At 48.3% G+C, this 26078-nt stretch overlaps 1 protein-coding gene across 4 annotated transcripts in view; it reads left to right on the top strand.

The window, feature by feature from the left end:
• The window catches only part of EDC4 (enhancer of mRNA decapping 4), a 1195251-nt gene that overhangs the window by 440427 nt on the left and 728746 nt on the right, over positions 1-26078 (top strand). For all 4 annotated transcript variants that reach the window (XM_033940763.1, XM_033940759.1, XM_033940760.1 and 1 more), the window contains exon 11: positions 10965-11064. In XM_033940763.1, coding sequence (XP_033796654.1) covers positions 10965-11064 — 100 coding nt within the window. The remainder of the gene's footprint in view (positions 1-10964; positions 11065-26078) is intronic.

Here is a 26078-nt window from a genome sequence, read left to right on the forward strand (position 1 = left end):
ATATATCCGAAAAAATTTTTATCTCCCTTTTTTACATTTTTAGCCATTTGTTCTTCCGCCTGTGCCTTCGCCAAACGTATCTCTCTCTTGGCTTCTTTCAGTTTCACCCTGAAGTCCTTTCTGCTTTCCTCTTCTTGGGGTTTTTTATATTTCATGAACGCCAACTCTTTCGCCTTTATTTTCTCAGCCACTAGGTTGGAGAACCATATCGGCTTCCTTTTTCTCTTGTTTTTATTGATTTTCTTCACATAAAGGTCCGTAGCCAATTTTATCGCTCCTTTCAGCTTAGATCACTGTCTTTCCACTTCTCTTATGTCCTCCCATCCTAACAGCTCTTTCTTCAGGTACTTTACCATTGCATTAAAGTCTGTACGTTTGAAATCTAGGACTTTAAGTATCGTGCGGCCCGCTCTCCACTTTAGCCGTTATATCAAACCAAACCGTTTGATCGCTACTACCCAGGTGAGCACCCACTCGAACATTAGAGCTACTCTCTCCATTTGTGAGGACCAGATCCAATATCGCTTTTTCCCTTGTGGGTTCCGTCACCATTTGTCTGAGCAGAGCCTCTTGAAAGGCATCCACAATCTCCCTACTTCTTTCCGATTCCGCAGACGGAACATTCCAGTCCGCATCCGGCAGGTTGAAATCTCCCAACAGCAGAACCTCCTCTTTTGTGAGATTTCAACCTGCCGGATGCGGACTGGAATGTTCCGTCTGCGGAATCGGAAAGAAGTAGGGAGATTGTGGATGCCTTTCAAGAGGCTCTGCTCAGACAAATGGTGACGGAACCCACAAGGGAAAAAGCGATATTGGATCTGGTCCTCACAAATGGAGAGATTGAAATAGGTGAGATATTCTGGACAGTAGGGATGTACAAAAGCAGTCCCCCCAAACGCTAAGGTGGACAAGCTACGCTGACCCTTAAAACCAAGGACCCAAAGATGGAGTCCTGTCTTGTCGCCAAGTCCACTCTGTAGAACTTGGCAAATATGTGCAGAGAAGACCATGTGGCCACTTTTCAAATCTCAGGAGAGACAGATCTAGCTTCGGCCCACAAAGAAGCCACATTCCTTGTAGAATGTGCCTTAATTGAAACAGGGGACTGTTTCTCTGAAAGATTGTAAGCTGACGAAATGGCCCTCCGGATCCATCTGTAGATTGTGGCCTTGGAAGCGGGAACACCTCGCTTAACTGAATGAGTCAGCACAAACAGATGGTTAGAAAAATGGAACTCGTTGGTGACCTTCAACTATCACAGAAGAACTCTGCATACATCCAGTTTCTTCAACAGTCAATCCTGTGACTTGGAATCTGTTGTGTGAAAGGCAGGCAAACAGACATTCTGATTAACATGAAAAGCAGAAATCACTTTAGGGAGGAAGGAGGGAACCATCCGAAGAAAACCCCCATCTCCGAAATACAGAGGAAGGGGTCCCTGCATGACAAAGCCTTCAGCTTCAAACACGATTCGCCAAAGTAATGATGACTGGAAAAACTGTCTTGAGCACCAAGTCCAAGAGGGAAGCCTCTTACAGGGGCTCATAGGAGCCTTTGTAAGGCTAAAAAATATCACATTAAGGTCCCAGGAAGAGAACGGATGCTTAACCGGTTGGTGGACATGAAGAGCTCCCTTCATGGATCTTGCGACATCAGGATGAGATGCCAAGGAGGTCCAATGCTCCCGGGATCTAAAACAGGAGAGCCCGGCCACCTGGATCTGAAGAGATGCCACCGTGAGGCCTTTATCCAAACCAGCCTGCAGAAAGATGAGAATCCGTGAGATCGGAGCTGAATAAGGGTCCACCTGGTCCTAGGCACACCAATGTTGGAAGGCCTTCCCCACCTTAGCATAGGCCAATATCGTGGATGACTTCTTAGACTTCAGCAGAGTATCTACAATAAGGGCAGAATATCTTTTATGCTGTAAAGCTTCAGTCTGAATAGCACGCTGTAAGAGTAAAGTGATCTGGATCTTCCATGGCAATCAGACCCTGCTGAGAAAGTCCAGATAAACACTGAGGCTTAGGCTGTGACCTCTGTGTAAGCACCTCAGATCTGCGTACCAAGGCCTGCAAGGCCAATCTGGAGCTACCAGAATGATGCGGCCCGGATGAGTCATGATCCTCCGAAGGACTCGGCTGATCAGCGGCCAAGGAGAAAACACAGGAGAATCTCCTGAGGCCATGGCTGCACCAGAGCATTGAGCCTCTCGCTCCTGGGCTCTGATCTTTGACTGAAAAAGCGATCTGCTTTCCTGTTTCTTGCCATAGCATTGAGGTTGAATCAGGGCCGCCTCCAGCACCTCACTATCGCTTGAAACCCCTCCGGGGACAAGACCCACTTGCCCGGATCTAGCATCTGTCTGCTGAGGAAGTCTGCTTGAACATTGTCTACTCCACCACATGTGCTGCTGTCAATGCTAGAAGATGATGTTCTGCTCAGAGAACCAACAGGCGGGCTTCCTTAGCCAGAGGAGTGCTCTTGGTCCTTCCTTGGCGATTGACATAGGCTATGGCTTTCACATTGTCGAAGAAGACACTGACTTCTTGGCCCTCCAGGGTCTTCTCCGACAATGCGAATTGTATCAGAGCTAATCAAAAGGCCCAGAGCTCCAACCAGTTGATCGACCACTTCCGCTGAGATGGCATCCAACACCCCTGAACAGGACAATGATTGCACTGTGCTCCCCAGCACCAAAGACTGGCATCTGTCATCACCACGATCCAGGAGGAAATTCATAATGGTATGCCCTTACAGAGTGAATTCGGGAGAAGCCACCAGTCCATGCTCACTCGGGCTTCCAGATTCCAAGGCAGACATGCTTGCAAGGCATCCCTGTACTGAGCCCAGCGAGAGAGTAATGCATGCTGAAGAGGATGCATTTGTGCCCTCTCCCAAGGGGACAACATCCAGCTTTGCCACCATGGATCCCAGAACCATGTCAAAAGATTTGGCTGCTGAAGATGGGCAGAAATCTGAGTATGCAGCTTATGTCTATTTGTCTCCGGTAGATAGATGTGGCCTGTTGCAGTGTCGAAGAGAACACCCAGATATTCTAGCGATTGAGTGGGCATCAGATGACTCTTCCTGAAGTTAACAATCCAGTCCAAATCCTCCAGCACCAGGAGCACGCGTTCCACCGTGTGGGGACCCTCTTCTAAAGAGGGCGCTCTGATCAACCAGTCATCCAAGTAAAGGTGAACCTGGAGACCCATCTTTTGCAGGAAAGCTGCCACCACCACCACCATCACCTTGGTGAAGGTCCAGAGTTTCTGTTGCCAGCCCAAAGAGCAGGGCCAAGAACTGGTGCTGTTTCAGAACATGAAACTGCAAAAACTTGTGATGGACTAGAAAAATGGGAATGTGCAAGTTTGCTTCTGTGAGATCCAGAGAGGCCAGAAACTCTCTTAGGTCCTCTGCTTCAATGACCAAGCACACGGTCTCCATTCTGAATCAGGGAATCTTGAGAGCCACATTCACATGATGAAGATCCAGGATCTGCCTCCAATCTTCTGAGCCTTTCTTTGGCACGATAAATTATAACTTCAATGCAGACTAGAGAATGACACGGTGGCGGTTTACCCGCGGCCACCGCATTTTAGCCGCGGGTCACCCGCCGAAAACGGGGAAGAAAACTAGCAGTTGCTGCGGCAACGGGGACAAGGCCATTCACCGCCCGCGGGGCGGTGAATGGTCTTGTCCCCGCAGTGAGGCATGAAGGATCGCGCGGTCCCCGCAGCTCACACCCGCCTGCCCAATCGATTCTAGTGTTTAGCCAGCTCTCTCCCTTCTCCTCACCTTAGTTTGTAGATTTTCTTTTTCGGCGGACCGCACGCTATCAGAGAGCCGCGCACCCGCTGCTGCTCAGTTTCGATCTTCTGCTCTGACGCAACCGGAAACAGGAAGTTGCAGCAGAGCAGAAGATTGAACACTGAGCAGCCGCGCGTGCGCGGCTCTTTGGGAAAGCGTGCAGGTCGCCGAAAAAGAAAATCTATAAACTAAGGTGAGGAGAAGGGAGAGAGCTGGCTAAACACTAGGATCGTTTGGGCAGGCAGGTAGTGGCTGCGGGGACCGTGCGATCGTTAGTGTTCCCGGCTCAAATTGGAAGGAGGGAGTGAAAGGGAAAAGGATTCTGGGCCAAGGGGATGAAGTCGGAAAGAAAAACCCACAGCAGGAAAGAAAGGGAAGGACTGGCAGGTGAGCCAGATGCTAGAAGCAGGGGGGGGGGGGAAGAAAGAGGGAAAAAAAGCTAGATGGGGGTTGAAAAGAAGAGACACACTGGTATGGAAGAGGAAGATAGGGGAAATCTGGACACAGGAAGGTAACAGAAAGAGGGGAAATTATGTGCATGGGGCATAGGGACAGAGACATAAAGGGGACATGCCATGGGGATGGTATATGGACACAGGGGGGGCAATGACAGATACATAGGGGAGATATTAGAAATGGAGAAAATAGGAGCACAGAAGCGAGATGGTTTGTGGGGATGGGACAGGAACCGAGCTTGCAGGCTCCAGTGGCTTGCACAAATTACATTGTAACGTGCCATGAAAATAAGAGGAAGGAAGGTAGATAGGCCACGCGAGAGGAGCTGAAGGGTGGTAGAAAGGAACAGATGGTAAAGGAGGGAGGGAAGGGTGGTGGTGGAAAGGAATAGAACAGACATTGAAGGAGGGTGGAGAGGAACAGACCCCCAAGGGAAATGTGGAAGACAGAGTGGGAAGAAGACAGATGCCAGACTATGCGGGAGCGGAGGGAAGAAGATGGGTGCTAGACCAATTGGGGGGGGGGAGGGGGGGTTAAGGGAGAGGCACAGTAACAGCAAATGGAAGACGCAGAGAGAAGACACACAGTGGATGGAAGGAATTCAATGAGAAGATGTGGAAAGCAGAAACTAGACAACAAAGGTAGAAAAAAAAATTATATTTATTTATTTATTTTTTGCTTTAGGATAAAATAGTATATTAGTTGTGTTGATAAAAATTTATAAACAAAGCCCTGCCAGCTGAACATCTCTTTCTCTAGTTCAGCAGCAGGAACTTTGATTTATAAGAAAGGAATAAGCTAAATATTACAGTACTAAGGCTTATATGGATGCAGCGGGGACGGTGACGGGGCGGTGAATGGGATGGCAGTGGCGGTGACGGGGCGGTGAAAGGGATGGCGGTGACGGTGACGGGAACGGCGGTGACGGGGCGGTGCAGAGGATGGTGGGGCGGTGACGGGGCGGTGACGGGGACAGATTTTTTCCCCGTGTCATTCTCTAATGCAGACCTTGTGAGGTTGAGCTCTGGGAGCGGTCTGTGTCTTCCTTGCCATCAGCGGTTACTCACGCAGTGTCCGTATGCTCTTCCAGATCCGGACTGCTTTGGTCTTACGGCCTAGCACTTGAGCAGCCGGCCTTGACAGTCAGGGGGTATTCCTCTGCGGTTATCGCCACGCTCTTACAGAGCAAGCGGAAATCAACAGTCTCTGCCTACGCGAAAGCCTGGAGGTGTGCGGGGCTCCAGGTGGACCCTTTGGTCCCATCAGTGGCACAGGTTCTGGACTTCCTGCAGAATAGCCTCAGGAAGGGTCTGGCAGTCTCTTCTCTACGTGTTCAGATTGTGGGACTCTCCTGTTTGGGTCCCTCTTCGTTCAGCGGTTCTCTGGCTTCTCTCCTGGATGTTGTCCGGTTCTTGCGGGGGTAGGGAGGCTGAAGCCTCCCTTACGACTGCCTTGCCCATCGTGGAGCCTGAATTTGGTCCTACGCTCCTTGACCCGTCCGCCCTATAAACCTCTGGATGCGATCTCTCTATAAGATCTTCTATTGAGACCGTCTTCCTGGAAGCGGTCACTTCTGCATGGCGAGTATCAGAGCTTCAGGCTTTGTCATGCAGAGATTCTTTTTCTCCGCATTACGGAGTCGGCAGTGATTTTGAGGAATGTGCCTTCATTTCTTCCGAAAGTGTTTTATTCTTTCCATATCAACCAGGAAGTTCGGTTGGCAGTCTTTGTTCCTTCGGGTTCCAAGTCTCAGGACCATGTTCTGCGGTCTCTGGATGTCCGACGTCTTCTTTTGAGATACCTGGAGGCCACTAAAGACTTCCGTCTGTCGGACTATCTGTTTGTCCTGGCGGGCCCCACGTGTCTGGGTCAGCCTGCTGCCAAGACTACTATTTCACGTTGGATACGAGCGGCTATTTCCGCAGCTTATGTGGTGGTGGGGAACAAGTGGGGTGAAGGCTCGCTCTACCAGAGGACTGGCTTCCTCATGGGCGGAATCTCATGCGGTCTCACCTGAAGAGATTTGTCGGGCGGCCACGTGGGCTTCCCTTCATACCTTTTCCAGATTTTACAGGCTTGATGTGGCGGCTAAAGGCGATAAGACCTTTGGCGTTTTTGTTCTTGCGGCATGCTCATCGTGCCCCCTCTGAGTTTTAGGACGGCTTTGATACGTCCCATCCTTTCAGCATCCAGAGAGATTGTACAAGAATGAAAGATTAGGTTTCTTACCTCTGCTAATCTTCCTTCTTGTATATCTTCTCTGGATGCTGAATGCCTGCCCGTCTGTTTTTTTGTCCGATTTGCAGGTCGCCTCTTCAGTAATTGGTAAGATGGATTTATTTCTTTGTCCAGCCTCTCTATGAATGGCTTTTCTACTAACTCTCTATGAATGGCTTTTCTACTAACAGCAATACAGGAAGCTCCCGGGCAGTAGCCAAAGGGGAGGGATCATCTTTTAGTTGCCTGCAGCTGAAGCTAATAGTAGTGGCGTACCTAGCATATGTGACACATCACATATGCTAGGTACGCACATAATTTTTTGACACCCCCCCATCTGTACGAAAAACATGATTTTTAGTAACAAGCCACATGTCGTCATACATGAGTACCTAGGAAAAGGCAGCATCTTACATACTGCAGTGAGCAGTACAACATCAATACACCCATTGTAAAACTAAACAAGCCAGACTAGTACAGATCAATCCTGCAGTCAAGCCTAATAACAAACTATATCTTTCAAACACACAGAAAACACCTTCGCCTAGTATGGAATATGTAATCACAAACTAACTCCTCCCTCTTTTACAAAACTGTAGTGTGGATTTTAGCCATGGTGGTAACAGCTCTGACGCTCATAGAATTCGAGCATCAGAGCTGCTACCATCAAGGCTGGCGCTAAAAAATGCTCCACAGTTGTGTAAAAGGGGGGATAAAATAGAAATACATAGACAAAGGTTAAATTGAACCAGTAAGAAGCTGGACTGTGCACCACAGAAACAATGACACATGTCTCCTAAAGCAATAAATAAATAGAAAATTTTTTTTCTACCTTTGTCTTCTGTGGTTTCTGCTTTCCTCATCTTCTTGTAACTCTCTTCCTTCCATCCACTGTCTGCCATCTCTCTTCCCCTATGTGGCATCTTCTCTCCTTCTATTCCCCTTCCAGAAACCATACGCCTCCCCCTTCCATCTCTCCTTTCACCCCCATTTTTCTGGCATCTCTCTCCTCTCCTTCCCTCTCCCATACCTTTCCTTTGCAATCCCTTTCCCTTTTTTCCCTCATTTTCCTTTTCAATTTATTTTCTGCATCTGTCTAGATTACGTTCTTACTACCTTCTCATCAATGTCCTTTTTTACTGTCTACCTAAAGCTTGCCACCTCTTTCCCACACCCCTCCAGTGTTTCCCTAACTCAATCCTTTTCTCCCCGTCATGTACCCTCTTTCTCCAGCCCTTCCATCTAGTAGCTTCTCCTCTCTCTGTCCACTTCCATCCAGCGTCTGCTCCCCTCTTTCTCTCCTCCCATTTCCTTCCTGCATTTGTTCCCTTATCTCTCCCATCTGCACTTCCATCCAGCATAGGCTCCCCACTACCATGCAATGTCTGCCCTTTCTCTCGCCATCCACCTCTCTTCAATCAGCATCTGCCCCCTTTCTTTCCCTCCAATATCCTTCCCCCTTATGTCTCTCCCCTTTCTCTGTACATCAATTCTATCGGCACCACCCTTCCATACCACCCTGCCCCCTTTCTTTCCCTCCACCACTTTCATTCCAGCAATCCTACTCCTTTCTCTCCCTTCATGCAGCAAGGTCCCATGATGACTGTAGCTGCCGGCTGCCAGTCCACCCCACTCTGACGTACTTGCTCTGGAGCGACTCAGCAGCCGCATGCTGGAAGGTCCTGCGATGACTCGTCTGCTGGCTCTGCTCCGGCAGGCAAAGTCTCGCAATGACTACGTCTGCCTGGTCCACCCCCTCCGATGTAACTTACTTCTTCTGGAGCAGAGCCAGCAGACGAGTCATCGCGGGACCTTCCTGCACCTCAGCGTGGCTGCCAACTCTGCTGCAGAGAAAGTAAGTCAGAGGTAACATGACCATTTATTTTTTTCATCAAAATGGGACATCTATTAATTGACGGTGTAACCTTTCTTTCTTTCTGAACTCAGGCCCAACAATTGTCCCTTTCTATTCCCTCCCATCTTCCTTCCCATGTCCTTAGTGCCCCCAGTGCCTCCTTCCCGTGTCCTTAGTGCCCCCAGTGCCTCCTTCCCGTGTCTATGGTGTCCCCAGTGCCTCCTTCCCGTGTCAATGGTGCCCCCAGTGCTTCCTTCCCGTGTCTATGGTGCCCCCAGTGCCTCCTTCCTGTGTCCATGGTGCCCCCAGTGCTTCCTTCCTGTGTCCATAGTGCCCCCAGTGCCTCCTTCCCGTGTCCATGGTGCCCCCAGTGCCTCCTTCCCGTGTCCATGGTGCCCCCAGTGCCTCCTTCCCATGTCCATGGTGCCCCCAGTGCCTCCTTCCCGTGTCCATGGTGCCCCCAGTGCCTCCTTCCTGTGTCCATAGTGCCCCCAGTGCCTCCTTCCTGTATCCATAGTGCCCCCAGTGCCTTCTTCCCGTGTCCTGAGTGCCCCCAGTGCCTCCTTCCCGTGTCCATGGTGCCCCCAGTGCCTCCTTCCCGTGTCCATGGTGCCCCCAGTGCCTCCTTCCCGTGTCAATGGTGCCCCCAGTGCTTCCTTCCCGTGTCTATGGTGCCCCCAGTGCCTCCTTCCTGTGTCAATGGTGCCCCCAGTGCTTCCTTCCCGTGTCTATGGTGCCCCCAGTGCCTCCTTCCTGTGTCCATGGTGCCCCCAGTGCTTCCTTCCTGTGTCCATAGTGCCCCCAGTGCCTCCTTCCCGTGTCCATGGTGCCCCCAGTGCCTCCTTCCCGTGTCCATGGTGCCCCCAGTGCCTCCTTCCCATGTCCATGGTGCCCCCAGTGCCTCCTTCCCGTGTCCATGGTGCCCCCAGTGCCTCCTTCCTGTGTCCATAGTGCCCCCAGTGCCTCCTTCCTGTATCCATAGTGCCCCCAGTGCCTTCTTCCCGTGTCCTGAGTGCCCCCAGTGCCTCCTTCCTGTGTCCATGGTGCCCCCAGTGCCTCCTTCCCGTGTCCTGAGTGCCCCCAGTGCCTCCTTCCTGTGTCCATGGTGCCCCCAGTGCCTCCTTCCCGTGTCCATGGTGCCCCCAGTGCCTCCTTCCCGTGTCCATGGTGCCCCCAGTGCCTCCTTCCCGTGTCCATGGTGCCCCCAGTGCCTCCTTCCCGTGTCCATGGTGCCCCCAGTGCCTCCTTCCCGTGTCCATGGTGCCCCCAGTGCCTCCTTCCCATGTCCATGGTGCCCCCAGTGCCTCCTTCCCGTGTCCATGGTGCCCCCAGTGCCTCCTTCCTGTGTCCATAGTGCCCCCAGTGCCTCCTTCCTGTATCCATAGTGCCCCCAGTGCCTTCTTCCTGTGTCCATAGTGCCCCCAGTGCCTCCTTCCTATATCCATAGTGCCCCCAGTGCCTTCTTCCCGTGTCCTGAGTGCCCCCAGTGCCTCCTTCCTGTGTCCATGGTGCCCCCAGTGCCTCCTTCCTGTGTCCATAGTGCCCCCAGTGCCTCCTTCCCGTGTCCTGAGTGCCCCCAGTGCCTCCTTCCTGTGTCCATGGTGCCCCCAGTGCCTCCTTCCCGTGTCCATGGTGCCCCCAGTGCCTCCTTCCCATGTCCATGGTGCCCCCAGTGCCTCCTTCCCATGTCCATGGTGCCCCCAGTGCCTCCTTCCCGTGTCCATGGTGCCCCCAGTGCCTCCTTCCTGTGTCCATAGTGCCCCCAGTGCCTCCTTCCTGTATCCATAGTGCCCCCAGTGCCTTCTTCCTGTGTCCATAGTGCCCCCAGTGCCTCCTTCCTATATCCATAGTGCCCCCAGTGCCTTCTTCCCGTGTCCTGAGTGCCCCCAGTGCCTCCTTCCTGTGTCCATGGTGCCCCCAGTGCCTCCTTCCTGTGTCCATAGTGCCCCAGTGCCTCCTTCCCGTGTCCTGAGTGCCCCCAGGGCCTCCTTCCTGTGTCCATGGTGCCCCCAGTGCCTCCTTCCTGTGTCCATGGTGCCCCCCAATGCCTCCTTATATACACTGCCTTCCTGATTTTGTCCACCCCCAAAGCCAGCCTGCCTGTCTATCTCCCTCTCTCCCTGCTACGCTAAAGCCAGCCAGCTTGCCTGCCTACATCCTGCCCTCCCTGCCGCGGAAAAAAGAAAAATAAAAGCGCCTCTCCCCTTCCTTTCCCCCAGTCCGCGCCTACAATCGTACCTCCCCCCCGCCGACAAGAAATCTTTCCAATGTCAATTCTGACGTCCGCCTCCCCCCCCCTTGGTACGCCACTGGCTAATGGAGATACAAGATCCCATCCGTTCAGCATCCAGAGAAGATATACAAGAAGGAAGATTAACAGAGGTAAGAAACCTAATCTTTCATTATTGCTTATTAATAATTTTATTATGAACTAATACAGTGCATCTTAACTGCAAACCTGAAAAGAGTAAATTGGTAAGTTTTTAAGTAAAGAGATGCATTACAAACCTGATTTTTATGTTGTCTTATTGTAACTTATTTTGAGCTACTGACAAAAAAAATTGTGAGCTAAATCCATAGGCCTTGTAGCATTCTAAAATATGCAATATCTCTTTTGTGTCAGATTTTCTCCAGATCCATTTAACTCCAGTGTGCTCCCTGGACTCAAGGCCTGCTTAGACCTTTCTGCTGAGTACTTGATTCTCAGTGATGTTCAGCGAAAAGTGAGTGCTCATATCTTTCTTCTGAACAATCCACAAGAAGATTTCACCAACTCTGGATTAAGAGAGATTATGCAGAGAGGCTTTGGGGCGATGTATTTAGAAGTAGTTGAAAGTAGCTATGAGTATGGGCTGTTGAGAGGGAGGAAGCTGGAGTGGTTTCTTACAGCAGTGACACCTACTGGATAGACTCCAAGTATGCTCAATAAAAGCTGATGTGAAAGAAGCTGGTATTGGTATCTTAAAATATTTCTATTAAAGTTAGATTCTTAAAGGCAAATATCCTGCTTCAGAACAGCTATCATTTGAAAACAATGGAGCTTGACTTACCGCTATGCTGGTGTTTTCATGGACTTTGAATAAAAATACATTTGTCTTTCCACTTCAACTGGGGTGATTGAGGGCTTTTGCTGGGCTGGTGAAAAATTTCCCTGTGTATGGGTGGTCTGCTGAAGGGAGAGTGGGCTTGATGCCACTAGGTGCTGGAGTGGGGGAAAATAGCTGAATTACATTTTATTTTAAATTTCAGTATCCTTTTACAAAATAATTTGGGCTGCTTTGGAAGTACTTTACATACTGAGTAATTTCTGGCTGGTTCAATAATTTGGCTTGCTAACATAATCCTGACTGAGAATTATAGTTCTTTTGAAATTTTTTGTTATGCTGTATAGTTCCATTGAGCCCACTGCAAAAGCCATCTTCGAAACAGTACCCCAAATTACCCTACATGCGCTAGATAATGTTGAACAATATTGAGTATATCATCATAAAGAAAATCGCATTATCCTAGGGCAAGCAGGCAGCATATTCTTACATATGGATGATATCATCCATGGAGCCCGGTATGGAGAGTGAACAAGTGCAGTGTTACTTTAAAAGTTGAAGACCATCCATATCGTTCAACGTGAGTGCCTTTCTACCCGCCACCCACTTGGGAGACCATCAGTTCTTAGTTTTCCGCAGAGCTGAGAAGCCGTTTCTTTCAGTTTCTCTCAGCACATGTACTATTTGCATCTATTTTAGACATCGTTTTCCTACATACTTTTAATGTGTGTGTTCTTTAATTAATTAAAAACATTTTTAATCCTCCTTTATCCAAGGCAATTTACAAGTTTCCATATATAATAAAATTGCAAAATAAAAAGTACTTTTCTGCCTTCCTGTTAACTCAGTTTCATCGTTTTAAATTTTTTATTGAGTTTTTATTTTGGACCCTCTTTTATGCCTGTCTTCAGGCTATAATCATTGAGCCTTTTTCAGTTTACAATCTGCTCGGCCTCCCTGAACCATTTCCCTGTGTATGGGTGGTCTGCTGAAGGGAGAGTGGGCTTGATGCCACTAGGTGCTGGAGTGGGAGAAAATAGCTGAATTACATTTTATTTTAAATTTCAGTATCCTTTTACAAAATCATTTGGGCTGCTTTGGAAGTACTTTACATACTGAGTAATTTCTGGCTGGTTCAATAATTTGGCTTGCTGACATAATCCTAACAGAGAATTATAGTTCTTTTGAAATTTGATTTTTCGGCAGTGGTTTATCCTTTGATGTCCAAGGATTCTAGTGGATTTAAGTTGTGGTCTCAAGAGTGATTCTTGCCAGTCAGATGGGCATGAGCAGAAAATTTTTATCCCTCATATCATCCTCTTTGCAGCACTGATACTCTACCTTCGCGCGTGTCCTTCTACTCTGTAGACTAGTCCACAACCAAGCTGCTTCTCAGTTTCGCTTCTACTGTTATAGCTCCCTTACTTTCCTTCCTGCTGATGTTAAACATCCCCAATCTAGAGAGTTGCGCGGGGACAGAAATCCCACCCGTCCCCGCCAAAGTCCTACCCATCCCCACCCGTCCCCGTGAGGACTCCCACCCGTCCCCGCGAGGAATCCCTCCGTCCCCGCCCGTCCCCGCGAGGAATCCCCTACGTCCCCGACCGTCCCTATAAACTACAGAAATAGTTATTTCATTTAATTATGCTACTGAATTAAAGGCTCTGGTAGAAACCCATTTAAAAATAAGCAAAAAGACTTTATTAATTTGGAAATATTAATTGGGAAGAATACATACTTTGTAAACGGGTTTCTACCAGAGCCTCTAATGTTTATAAATTTTTATCAACACAACTAATATACTACTTTATCCTTAAGCAAAAAAAAAAAAAAAAAAAAGAATTTTTTTTCCTACCTTTATTGCCTGGTTTCTGCTTTCTTCATGTTCTCATTCAATTCCTTCCATCCACTGCCTCTCTTCTCTCTGTGTCTTCCATTTGCTCTGTTACTGTGCCTCTCCCTTTCTCCCCCCTCCCAAATTGGTCTGGCACCCATCTTTTTCCCTCCGCTCCCCCCATAGTCTGGCACCTCTGTCTTCTTCCCTGCCAGCATCTTCTTCCCATTCCCTCTTCCCCATTTCCTTTCAGTGTCCTTCTCCCCCACCATCTTCCCCATGTCCTGTCAGGCAGCATCCTTCTCCCCCCTCTGCCTTCCCCATGTCCTTTCAGCGTCCTTCTCCCCCCTCTGTCTTCCCTGTGTCCTTTCAGCGGCCTTCTCCCCCCTCTGTCTTCCCTGTGTCCTTTCAGCGGCCTTCTCCCCCCTCTGTCTTCCCCATGTCCTTTCAGCGGCCTTCTCCACCCCTGTTTTCCCCATGTCCTTTCAGTGGCATTCTCCACCCCTTTGTCTTCCCCAGTGCTTTCAGGGTCCTTCCCCCCCCCCTCCTCCCGTTTACCCCATGTCCTTTCAGCGTTCTTTTCCACCCCTTTGTCTTCCCCAGTGCTTTCAGCGGCCTTCTCCCCCCTTAAGCGTCTTTTCTTCTCCACTCCACCTTTCCTCCCTCCCTGCCTCCACCTTTGTGGTGCTTTTGCACCCGACTGACAACAGAACAGGCCCGGTCGGACAAATCTCCCTGTCCTGTAGCCGCGAATCTAAATTACCTTCTTACAGCAGCTGGAGTAGTGAAACTGCTGTAAGAGGTAATTTAGATTCGCGGCTACAGGGCAGGGAGATTTGTCGGCCGGGCCTGTTGTCGGTCGATCGGGGGACCTGACCGGCTGTGCACATTCTCCGGGGTGGACCACCTCCTCCCCCCTCTTTCGTACGCCATTGCCTTCTCCCTACCTGCCCTGCCGCACACAGCCGACCGGAAGTCTTCCTGATGTCAGCGCTGACGTCGGAGGAAGGGAGGGCTTTGCTTAAGCCCTCCCTCCGACGTCAGCGCTGACTTCGGGAAGATTTCCGTTCGGCTGTGTGCTGCGACAGGGTAGGTAAGGAGAAGGAGACTACCCTTGCGGCTCGAGTACACTGCGATCCAACCCCGCAGGAACCCCGCGACCCTCGGAGGCGTCCCCACGGGATCCCCGCGACCCTAGGGGGCGTCCCCACGGGATCCCCGTGACCCTAGGGGGCGTCCCCATGGGATCCCCGTGACCCAGAGGGGGAACCCGCGGGATCCCCGCGGGTCCCGCGGGATTCCCATCATCCCTGTTCCCGTGCAGCTCTCTACCCCAATCTTCCCCTTCTCCCTAAGCCCCTGAACACATTAACACTTTGCTCTTCACTCTTTAAACTCATTGCCTCTCCCTTCCTCTTATCCTCTACTCTGATCTAAAGATCCTACACTTTCTGCCTCTCATTCGGTCATCCCCTCTCTCCTTGTGTGCATGTCACCCACATCGCAGCAGCAGGTGCCCCCTCACCCATATCTTCCTCCTCCTTCTCTTGCTTTCCACTGGGGACATCAACCCTCAATCCTGGTCCTCCCAACCAGCTCCCACCCTACTCTTACGGTCCACCTTACTTCTACAGGACAACCTGCAATACCACTAATCTTATTTCTATTCCTCTCCTCCCTCCCCCCGCCCTTCCATTGTTCCTCATGGAATGTCTGCTCCGTTCTCAACAAGCTTGACGCTTCATCTCTTGATCTCTGCACTTGCTCGCACTAACAGAGACCTGGATCTGCCCTGATGACTGTATCTCAGCTGCTGCCTTGTGTCATGGAGGCTACCTTTTCTCCCATACACTTTGGTTGGTCGGTCAAGGAGAAGGCATGGGACTACTACTCTCACCCTCTTGCAGATTTCAAACCTTTCTCCCACTACCATCTCAAAGCTCTTCCTCCATTGAAGTCCATTCTATCTCTCTTTTTGCTCCCCTACCACTCTGAGTAGCAGTCATCTACTGACCCACCCTCCTCCCCCAATATGTCCCATTCTTCCTTCCTCACAGACTTTGACTCCTGGCTCTTCTCGAGCTTTCATCCCCGGTGACTAATATCTATGTTGATGACCCCTCCGACTCCTTTGCCTCTAAGTTCCTTGCTCTAACATATAAGAACATAAGAACTGCCATCTCCGGATCAGACCTTCGGTCCATCAAGTCCGGCGATCCGCACACGCGGAGGCCCTGCCAGGTGTACACCTGTCGTAATTTATAGTCCACCATATCCTTATATGCCTCTCTTAAGGAGATATGCATCTAGTTTGCTCTTGAAGCCTAGGACGGTCGATTCCGCAATAATCTCATCTGGGAGGGCATTCCAGGTGTCAACCACTCTCTGAGTGAAGCAGAACTTCCTGACATTAGTCCTGAACCTGTCCCCCCTTAGCTTCATTACATGTCCTCTAGTCCGTGTCCAATTGGACAATGTAAATAATCTTCTCTGCTCTATTTTGTCGATTCCTCATACAATCTCCTGTACACCAGAAAGGACACTGCCTAGACCTAATTCTATCCTCCAACTGCTCTACCACCAAATTCTGCAATACCACCCTTCCCTTCTCTGGCCATCACCTGTTAACATTCACTATTCATCACCCTACCCCCCAGATCTGGCAAATCACCACCAACACATTCAGGAACTTTCAGGCTATTGACCCCACAGCCTTCTCCATTGCTGTCTACCAGGAGTTCCAGGCAAATACAGACTATAATTAAGGAAGAAAATAAGGATTTTAACACTGATGTTGTTATCCATCTGGGAACAAATGACCTGGCCAACAACTCCACACTTGAAGCACAGAAAGCTTTTCGGGAGCTTGGTGAGGGAGTGAAACCTTTTGTAAAGACTTTAGCTTTTTCTGAAATACTGCCTGCATATGGAAAGGGAGAGCAAAGAGTGAAAAACACAGAGGACTTTAATAGATGGCTCAAAGCCTGGTGTCATCAAGAAGGCTTCAGGTACATAGGAGGATGGGGAAATACATGGAAGGACAAGAAGCTATATTGCACTGATGGGCTACATATTACTACAGGAAAAAGAAACCTTGCAGAGAAATTTAGACAATATTTTTCTAGGCATTTAAACTAGAAGGTGGGGGTGGTGTATGTACAAAGGACAATTATAGAGACCACCCCCGCAAAAGAAAAGATGTGATAGTAGTAAAGACTGCAACATAAGCAATATCAGCAACTCATTTCTTAGTATTGCAACGGAAAGTGAAATGAAACAAAAATCCATACGAAAAAGGAGATTATCGCTGAAAAATAGCTGGAAAGTGATGACCACAAATGCTCGCAGTCTAAGCAACAAAGTTCATGATCTGCAAGCCCTGATGTTAGAGGCAGATCTAGATATTGTCGCTATCAAAGAGACATGGTTCAGTGAATCACATGCAAACATACCGGGATACAATCTTTTTAGGAAGGACAGAGATGGTCATAAAGGTGGAGGAGTAGCTCTCTATGTAAAGATCAATATCCAAGCGACCGAAATGCAAGGGACCTGGGGAGAGGAAGAAGCGATATGGATTGCTCTGAAAAGAGAAGATGGAACTTCTATCTACGTGGGTGTAGTCTACAGGCCTCCGACTCAATCGCAGCAAATTGATAAGGATCTGATTGTGGATATCCAAAAGTTTGGAAGGAAAGAGGAGGTTCTGCTGCCGGATGCGGACTGGAATGTTCTGTCTGCGGAATCGGAAAGAAGTAGGGAGATTGTGGATGCCTTTCAAGAGGCTCTGCTCAGGCAAATGGTGATGGAACCCACAAGGGAAAAAGCGATATTGGATCTGGTCCTCACAAATGGAGAGAGTATCTCTAATGTTCGAGTGGGTGCTCACCTGGGAAGTAGCGATCATCAAACGGTTTGGTTTGATATAACGGCTAAAGTGGAGAGCTGCCCCATGATACTTAAAGTCCTAGATTTCAAATGTAAGGACTTTAATGCAATGGGAGAGTACCTGAAGAAAGAGCTGTTAGGATACGAGGACATAAGAGAAGTGGAAAGACAGTGGTCTAAGCTGAAAGGAGTGATAAAAATGGCTACGGACCTTTATGTGAAGAAAATCAATAAAAATAAGAGAAAAAGGAAGCCGATATGGTTCTCCAACCTAGTGGCTGAGAAAATAAAGGCGAAAGGGTTGGCGTTCATGAAATATAAAAAAACCCAAGAAGAGGAGAGCAGAAAGGACTACAGGGTGAAACTGAAAGAAGCCAAGAGAGAGATACATCTGGCGAAAGCACAGGCGGAAGAACAAATGGCTAAAAATGTAAAAAAGGGAGACAAAAATTTTTTCAGATATATTAGTAAAAGGAGGAAGATGAAAAATGGAATTGCTAGGCTAAAAGATGCTGGGAACCAATATGTGGAAAGTGATGAGGAGAAAGCAAATGTGCTAAACAAATATTTCTGTTCTGTGTTCACAGAAGAAAATCCTGGAGAAGGACCGAGATTGTCTAGCAAAGTTACACGAGAAAATGGAGTAGATTCTGCACCGTTCATGGAGGAGGGTGTTTATGAGCAACTTGAAAAACTGAAGGTGGACAAAGCGATGGGACCAGATGGGATCCATCCCAGGATACTAAGGGAGCTCAGAGAGGTTCTAGCGAGTCCTATTAAAGACTTGTTCAACAAATCTCTGGAGACGGGAGTGATTCCTGGGGATTGGAGGAGAGTGGATGTGGTCCCCATTCATAAAAGTGGTCACAGGGATGAAGCAGGAAACTACAGGCCGGTGAGCCTCACTTCAGTTGTTGGTAAAATAATGGAAGTTTTGCTGAAAGAAAGGATAGTGTACTTCCTTGAATCTAATGGGTTACAGGATCCGAGGCAACATGGCTTTACAAAAGGTAAATTGTGCCAAACGAACCTGATTGAATTTTTTGATTGTGTGACCAGAGAGCTGGATCGAGGACAAATGCTAGCTGTAATTTACTTGGATTTCAGCAAAGCCTTTGATACAGTTCCTCATAGGAGGCTGTTGAACAAACTTGAAGGGCTGAAGTTAGGACCCAAAGTGGTGAACTGGGTCAGAAACTGGCTGTCGGACAGACGCCAGAGGGTGGTGGTTAATGGAAGTCGCTCAAAGCAAGGAAAGGTGAGTAGTTGAGTCCCTCAGGGATCGGTGCTGGGGCCAATCCTGTTCAATATGTTTGTGAATGTCATTGCTGAAGGGTTAGAAGGAAAAGTGTGCAGATGATACCAAGATTTGTAAGAGTAGACACCGAAGAGGGAGTGGAAAATATGAAAAAGGATCTGCAAAAGTTAGAGGAATGGTCTAATGCCTGGCAACTAAAATTCAATGCAAAGAAATGCAGAGTAATGCATTTGGGGAATAATAACAGGAAGGAACCGTATATGCTGGGAGGAGAGAAGCTGATATGCACGGACAGGGGAGAGGGACCTTGGGGTGATAGTGTCCGAAGATCTAAAGGTGAAAAAACAGTGTAACAAGGCAGTGGCTGCTGCCAGAAGGATGCTGGGCTGTATAAAGAGAGGCGTAGTCAGTAGAAGGAAGAAGGTGTTGATGCCCCTGTACAGGTCATTGGTAAGGCCCCACTTGGAGTATTGTGTTCAATTTTGGAGACCGTATCTGGCGAAGGACGTAAGAAGACTTGATGCGGAGCAGAAGAGGTTGACGAAAATGATAGGAGGTTTGCGCCAGAAGACGTATGAGGAGAAACTGGAAGCCCTGAATATGTAAACCCTAGAGGAAAGGAGAGACAGGGGAGATATGATTCAGATGTTCAAATACTTGAAGGGTATTAACGTAGAACAAAATCTTTTCCAGAGAAAGGAAAATGGTAAAACCAGAGGACATAATGTAAGGTTGAGAGGTGGTAGATTCAGGGGCAATGTTAGGAAATTCTACTTTATGGAGAGGGTAGTGGATGCCTGGAATGCGCTCCCGAGAGAGGTGGTGGAGAGTAAAACTGTGACTGAGTTTAAAGAAGCATGGGATGAACACAGAGGATTTAGAATCAGAAAATAATATTAAATATTGAACTAAGGCCAGTCAGTACTGGCCTTAGTTCAATATTTAATATTATTTTCTGATTCTAAATCCTCTGCAAGGTCTGTGTCTGTATATGGCTTTATGTGGAGGATGGGCTGGGGAGGGCTTCAATGGCTGGGAGGGTGTAGATGGGCTGGAGTAAGTCTTAACAGAGATTTCGGCAGTTGGAACCCAAGCTTTGGTAAAGCTTTGGATTCTTGCCTAGAAATAGCTAAGAAGAAAAATTAAAAAATTAAAATTGAATCAGGTTGGGCAGACTGGATGGACCATTCAGGTCTTTATCTGCCGTCATCTACTATGTTACTATGTTATCCCTCTCCTCATTTACTATATCACAAAATACTATCAATGAAGCCGTCTTCTCTTATACCATTATCCCAGTACAAGCAGGTAGGTGTTCTCACATGTGGGTGACGTCATCGACGGAGTCCGGATGCAAGCAGGCTTGCTTGAAGAAAGTCGAAGTTTCGAGTCGCCCGCACTGCGTATGCGCAAGTGCCTTCCCGCCCAGCACAGGGTGCGTCTCCTCAGTTCTCAGTTTTCTGCGGAGTCGAGAACTCCATCTTTCAGTCTGCATTTAACTTTGTTACTTGTGCCTTCTCTGAACTGCGGTTTGTATTTTTTTCCTTAAGAATTGCTGTTCTTATTTTATTTCTTTCATTTTCAGTTTAAAAAAATAATTTTTTTTTCCTCTTCCATCCGTTTCTCGGGACAGGCCACTCGGCCGCAGCCCGAGGACTTCGATTTTGCAGCGGCTATTTTTCCTTCTATGTCCCGGCCTGTTACGGGCTTCAAGAATCGTGACAAGTGCCACCGCGCGATCTCTCTCATGGACCCACACCGTCGCTGCCTTAAGTGTCTTGGGCCGAAACATCATTCTGGGTCATGCCTGCCTTGTCAAACGCTTCAGCCTTGAGCTTTCTATCGTCGTTGTATTTTGGTGGACAAACTCTTCGAGATGGAATCTTCTACGGATCCCTCGACTTCAAAGGCAACCTTGGCCTCGACTCCCGAGATTCCTACTGCTTCCACTCGACCTTCGTCGTTTGCAGCGGCTCTTTCTTCGATGACATCTGCTGTATCTTCTCCTGTTTCCTCAGGTCAGATAGCTCAGCAGTCGGTTCCACCGGTAGTGATTAAAGTGCCTAAGACTTCCAAGTCGAAGCACACTCACACTACCTCGAAGAAACCTCCAACCAAAGCAGATGGTCCGGTTTCAGACACGGATCCATCCTTGCCGGCTTCTTTCCAGACCATGTTGGAGAAGCAATTCATTCAGTTCCTTACTAATATGGGACAGAAGCTTCTCTCTCTTATCCAGCCTGGGCATTCAGCGGACTCCCGCAGGGTCGAGCCGTTTCCTTTGCCTCAGTCTGAGCACACACACTCTTTGCAGGGAGCATAGTCTCTGCGAGTGTCTGGTTTGGCATCTAAGCACATGAAGCAAGGAGCAGAATCTTTGTAAGTGCCTCGGTAGGAATCCTCACACTCTATACAAGGGGCAGAGTCTTTGGGAGTGCATCGAGGTTCCTCCATCAAGCCTCTGGAGCTTTGATCTACAGCCTCCAGTCCTATCCATTCTTTGATAGCATCGGCTGCTTCAGTCTCCGAGGCGAAGTCTCCTCGTTCCTCGAAATCTGCTTCCAGGCACAGTTCTCACCGATGATCGAGGCCTTCATCAAGGTATCCTTCCAGGCATAGTTCTTCTTCTAAAGAAAGACCTACTTCAACTAAGCCTCGATCTACCCCAACTTCGACTAGACCACCAACTCCTCGTTCGAGGTCTCCAATGCTGGCCCTCGAGGAAGTTCCGGTTTCGATTGCCTCGTCCAAGTCACCATGTTCCCTTGATGCCTTTTTTCCTGCCGAGGCTTCATCTTCGACCCAGGCTGCCTCGATGTCCTTGAGTCCTTCTCGAGGCAAAGCATTGGCGGATCAGCTATCTTTCTTTTCTTTCCTGCGACAGATGGCTGTGGACTTGGATGTTCAATTGGATACTGGCTCCAGATATTCTAAGGAGTATCTAGAAGTTATGCATCTTCCTCAACCTCCGGCAGAGTGTCTTAAGCTTCCACTTCATAAGCTTTTGAATCAGACTTTTGGTCGATGCATGGAAACACCTTTTTCCATACCAGCTGTTCCAGGAAAATTGGACTCTAGGTATAAAACTGTGCATCGCAAATGGTTTGACAACTCACAGGTATCTCATCAATCCCTGCTTGTTGAATCCTCTTTGAAAGAGTTCTCATCCTTCCAAGGTTTATGCCACAGTTCCTCCTGGAAGGGAGGGGAAAAATATGGACAAATTCAGACGTCGCATCTACCAGAATGCTAAAGTCCTCAATTATAATTTTTATTTCATCACTTATTTTAATTTCTTCTTTCTCTTCTACCAAAGTTTTTGGATTATTTGGATAACCAAATGCATTTTGAGTTTCAAGAAGTCATTTCTTTTTTCTCTCAATTATGTCTGTATCTCCTCCAATCATCTTATGATGCCTTTGAGTTATCTGCCCAAGTCTGCCCACTCTACTGACCCACCCCAATAAGTCTGAATGCTAATGACCCAGTTCCTTAACTCGACCTTCGTAGGGATTCCACGTAGATGTCCCATTTATTCTTGAAGTCAAGCACGCTGGTGGCCTCGACCACCTGCACCGGAAGCTTGTTCCAGTGTTCTACCACTCTTTCCGTGAAGAAATGCTTCCTGGTGTCACTACTAAATTTCCCCCCTCTGAGTTTAAGCGGATGCCCTCTTGTGGCCGAAGGTCCTTTGAGAAAGAGGATGTCATCTTCCACCTCGACACGTCCTGTGATGTATTTAAATGTCTCAATCATGTCCCCCCTCTCCCTGCGTTCTTCTAGAGTGTAGAGCTGCAATCTGTTCAGTCTCTCTTCGTATGAGAGACCCTTGAGCCCCGAGATCATCCTAGTGGCCATCCGCTGAACCGACTCGACTCTAAGCACGTCTTTACGATAATGTGGCCTCCAGAATTGCACACAGTATTCCAGATGAGGTCGCATTGTGACTTCTGGTTTCCGGCTGACGAAACTTCTATTGATACATCCCATCATTTGCCTTGCCTTGGATGAGGCCTTTTCTACTTGTTTGGCAGCCTTCATGTCTGCACTGATGATTACTCCCAAATCTCGTTCTACTGAGGTCCTAGCCAATGTTTCTCCATTTAAGGTGTAAGTTCTGCATGGATTTCCGCTACCGAGGTGCATGACCTTACATTTCTTAGCATTGAAGCCCAGCTGCCATGTTGAGGACCAGTTTTCCAACACAAGAAGGTCTTGTGTCATACTATCCTGCAAATAGCCTTCACTTACTATGTTGCATAGTTTGGCGTCATCGGCGAATAATGTTACTTTACCCTGCAGCCCTCGTGTCAAGTCCCTTATGAATATGTTAAAAAGGAGTGGACCCAGGACTGAGCCCTGCGGCACTCCGCTGGTCACTTCCGATGTTTCAGAGAGGGTGCCATTGACCACCACCCTCTGAAGTCTACCACTAAGCCAATCATTGACCCATGCAGTTATTGTCTCGCCCAACCCCATCGATTTCATCTTGTTTAGTAGCCTGCGGTGTGGGACTCTGTCAAAAGCCTTGCTGAAATCCAAGTACACTATGTCCAGACACTCTCCTGTTACCCAATCAAAGAAGCTGATGAGATTGGATTGGCATGACCTACCCTTAGTGAATCCATGCTGACTAGAATCCCTTAGATTCCCCTCATCCAAGATCGTGTCTAATTTACGTTTAATTAGTGTTTCCATGAGTTTACACACTATCGATGTGAGACTCACTGGTCTGTAATTCGCAGCCTCTACTCTGCAACCCTTTTTGTGCAGAGGAACGACGTTAGCTGTTTTCCAATCCAGGGGGACTCTCCCCGTATTTAGGGAAAGATTGAAGAGCATGGCTAATGGTCCCGCCAGGACATCGCACAGCTCTCTGAGCACTCTCGGGTGCAATTCGTCTGGACCCATGGCTTTGCACACCTTGAGTCTTGACAGTTCGCTGTAGACATCAGCTGGTGTGAACTCAAAATTCTGAAATGGGTCTTCCGCACTTGACATTGCTTCCAGATGTGGCCCGTGCCCTGGTGCCTCGCAGATAAAAACCTAGCAGAAGTATTCATTCAGTAGTTTGGCTTTATCGGAATCTGTTTCCATGTAATTCCCATCCAGTGTTCTAAGGAGTACTATCCCGTTTGTGTTTTTTTTTCCTGTCACTAATATACCCGAAGAAGGATTTGTCCCCTTTCTTAATGTTCTTTGCTAGAGTTTCTTCCACTGCAAGTTTGGCCTCCCTGACTGCTGTTTTGACTGCTGCATACCTGGTCCTGTATTCAATGTTAGCTTCTCCTTTCCCCGTACGTTTGTATGAAAGAAATGCTCTTTTTTTTTCCTTGACGAGGTACGAGACCTCATCAGTGAACCATTGGGGTTTTTTGTTTCTTTGTTGTTTATTTACCGATTTTATGTAGCGGATAGTTGCCTCGTGTAGGGTCAATTTCAGGGTTGACCACATTGCTTCCACATTATCAGTTGCTTCTTGATCCTGCAGCGTCTGATGGACGAAATCTCCCATGTGTGCGAAGTCAGTGCCCCGGAAATTGAGTACCCTCGTTTTTGTTTGTGATTTAGGGAAGCCTTTCCTAAGGTTGAACCATACCATGTTATGGTCACTGGTGGCTAGTGTTTCTCCCACCGAGACGCTCTCCCCGTTTGTAAGTATGAGGTCTAGGATGGCCTTGGCCCTAGTGGGCTCTAGTACCATTTGTTTGAGCTGTACTCCCTTCATGGACGTTAATATCCTCCTGCTACCACAAGTTGTCGCTGAGAGTGTGTTCCAGTCTACATCAGGCATGTTGAAGTCCCCTAGCAGAACAGCGTCCCCTGTAGAGTGATATTCTCAATGTCTTCAGTTAATTCTGTGTCCTTGTCCTCCGTTTGTCTTGGAGGTCTTTATACCACACCAAGGTACAGGCATTTTCCTCCGCCTCTGGCCAGGTTTACCCAGATGGATTCCCCGGTGTACTTGACATCTGTGATTCTGGCTATTTTGATGTTCTCTTTGATGTAAAGTGCTACCCCTCCTCCCAACTTACCCTTCCTGTCTTGACAAAGTAGGTTGTATCCTGGTATAGTTATATCCCACCCATGAGAGTCTGTGAACAATGTTTCGGATATTGCCACCACATCTAGGTCGGCATTCACTATTTCTGTTTTCAGTTCTAGAAATTTGTTCCCTAAACTATGTGCGTTAACATACATAGCTCTCCACTCTTTGTGCTTGTTAAACCCCTGTAGAGAGTTTTCCATCTGAGACAAAGTGTCTCCTAGTGAAACTTCTGCAGTGAGGGTACTTACCTCGGACTTAGAAGCGGAGTTTTGGATCACCACATCAGGATTGTTACTTACTGCACTGGTATATAAGTGGGTACCCTCCCCCAACTTACCTAGTCGTCTTGCCTGGCTTCATACCATGGACATGGACTCTAACCTTCAAGACCGCTTAGCTAACATTCCTTGTGAGGGTAACGACCTCTTTGATGAATCCATCGAGGCAGCCACCAAGAAATCTGACCATGAGAAATCATTTGCTTCTATAGTCAAACCTAAGCCAAAGCCAGCTCCTGCCAAGCCTGCACGCCCTGCTTTTATCTATGAAAGGTGTTTTGCTCCGAAGTCGGCTCCTTATACTCGCCCTCCTCTGAAATAACAGCAACCTCAGAAGCAACAGAAACCCCAACCTTCTGCTGCACCTAAGGCTTCTCAGCCTTTTTGACTGTTTACAACAGAGCATAACCTCCACCATTCTGTCTCTGTCCCCTTTTCCCCTTATAGGAGGTCGTCTTCATCATTTTTACAATCGATGGACGATAATTACATCCGACCTCTGGGTGCTTACCATCATCAGAGAAGTATACTCTCTTCATTTCACTCAGGTTCCACCAGAGCTTCCTCCAAGAGAGTATCCTTCCAATCCATCCCAGACCGCCCTTCTTCTTCAAGGAAGCTCAAGCTTTGCTTTCTCTCCATGCCATTGAACCAGTTCCCTTGGAACAGCAGAACAGGGGTTTTTACTCCCGTTACTTCCTTGTTCCGAAGAAGACGTGCGATCTGCGGCCCATTCTGGATCTCAGGGCTCTCAACAAATTTTTAGTCAAAGAAAAGTTTTGAATGTTGTCCCTGGCATCTCTTTATCCCCTTCTCGAGCAGAACGACTGGTTATACTCTCTGGATCTCAAGGAGGCCTACATTCATATCCCCATTCATCCGGCCTCCCGTCAATATCTCAGATTTCAGCTGGGGAATCTGCATTATCAATACAGAGTACTACCCTTTGGCCTGGCCTCGTCTCCCAGAGTGTTCATCTAACCTAGTGCCTCGTAGTGGTAGCAACAGCTCTAAGGAACCATGGTATTCAGGTATTCCCCTACCTCGACGACTGGCTCATCAAAGATTCCACATCTCAAAGGGTTATTGTAGCAACCCAACGGATTTGGGATTTGAAATCAACTTTCCCAAATCTTAACTTCAACCCTCACAGATTCTACACTTCATTGGAGCTGTTCTGGACACTGTCCAACTCAGAGCATCCCTTCCACAACGTCTTGGAGGCTCTTCTTCAACGCTGTCATACAGTGTCAACCCGCACTTCCATCTCAGTGAGACACATGATGGTACTTCTGGGTCACATGGCCTCCACAGTACACGTGACTCCTTTTGCCAGACTTCACCTCAGAATTCCTTAGTTGACCCTGGCATCTCAATGGACGCAAG

Source organism: Geotrypetes seraphini, chromosome 4 (genome assembly GCF_902459505.1).
Source record: "Geotrypetes seraphini chromosome 4, aGeoSer1.1, whole genome shotgun sequence".
NCBI classification, from domain to species: Eukaryota; Metazoa; Chordata; class Amphibia; order Gymnophiona; family Dermophiidae; genus Geotrypetes; species Geotrypetes seraphini.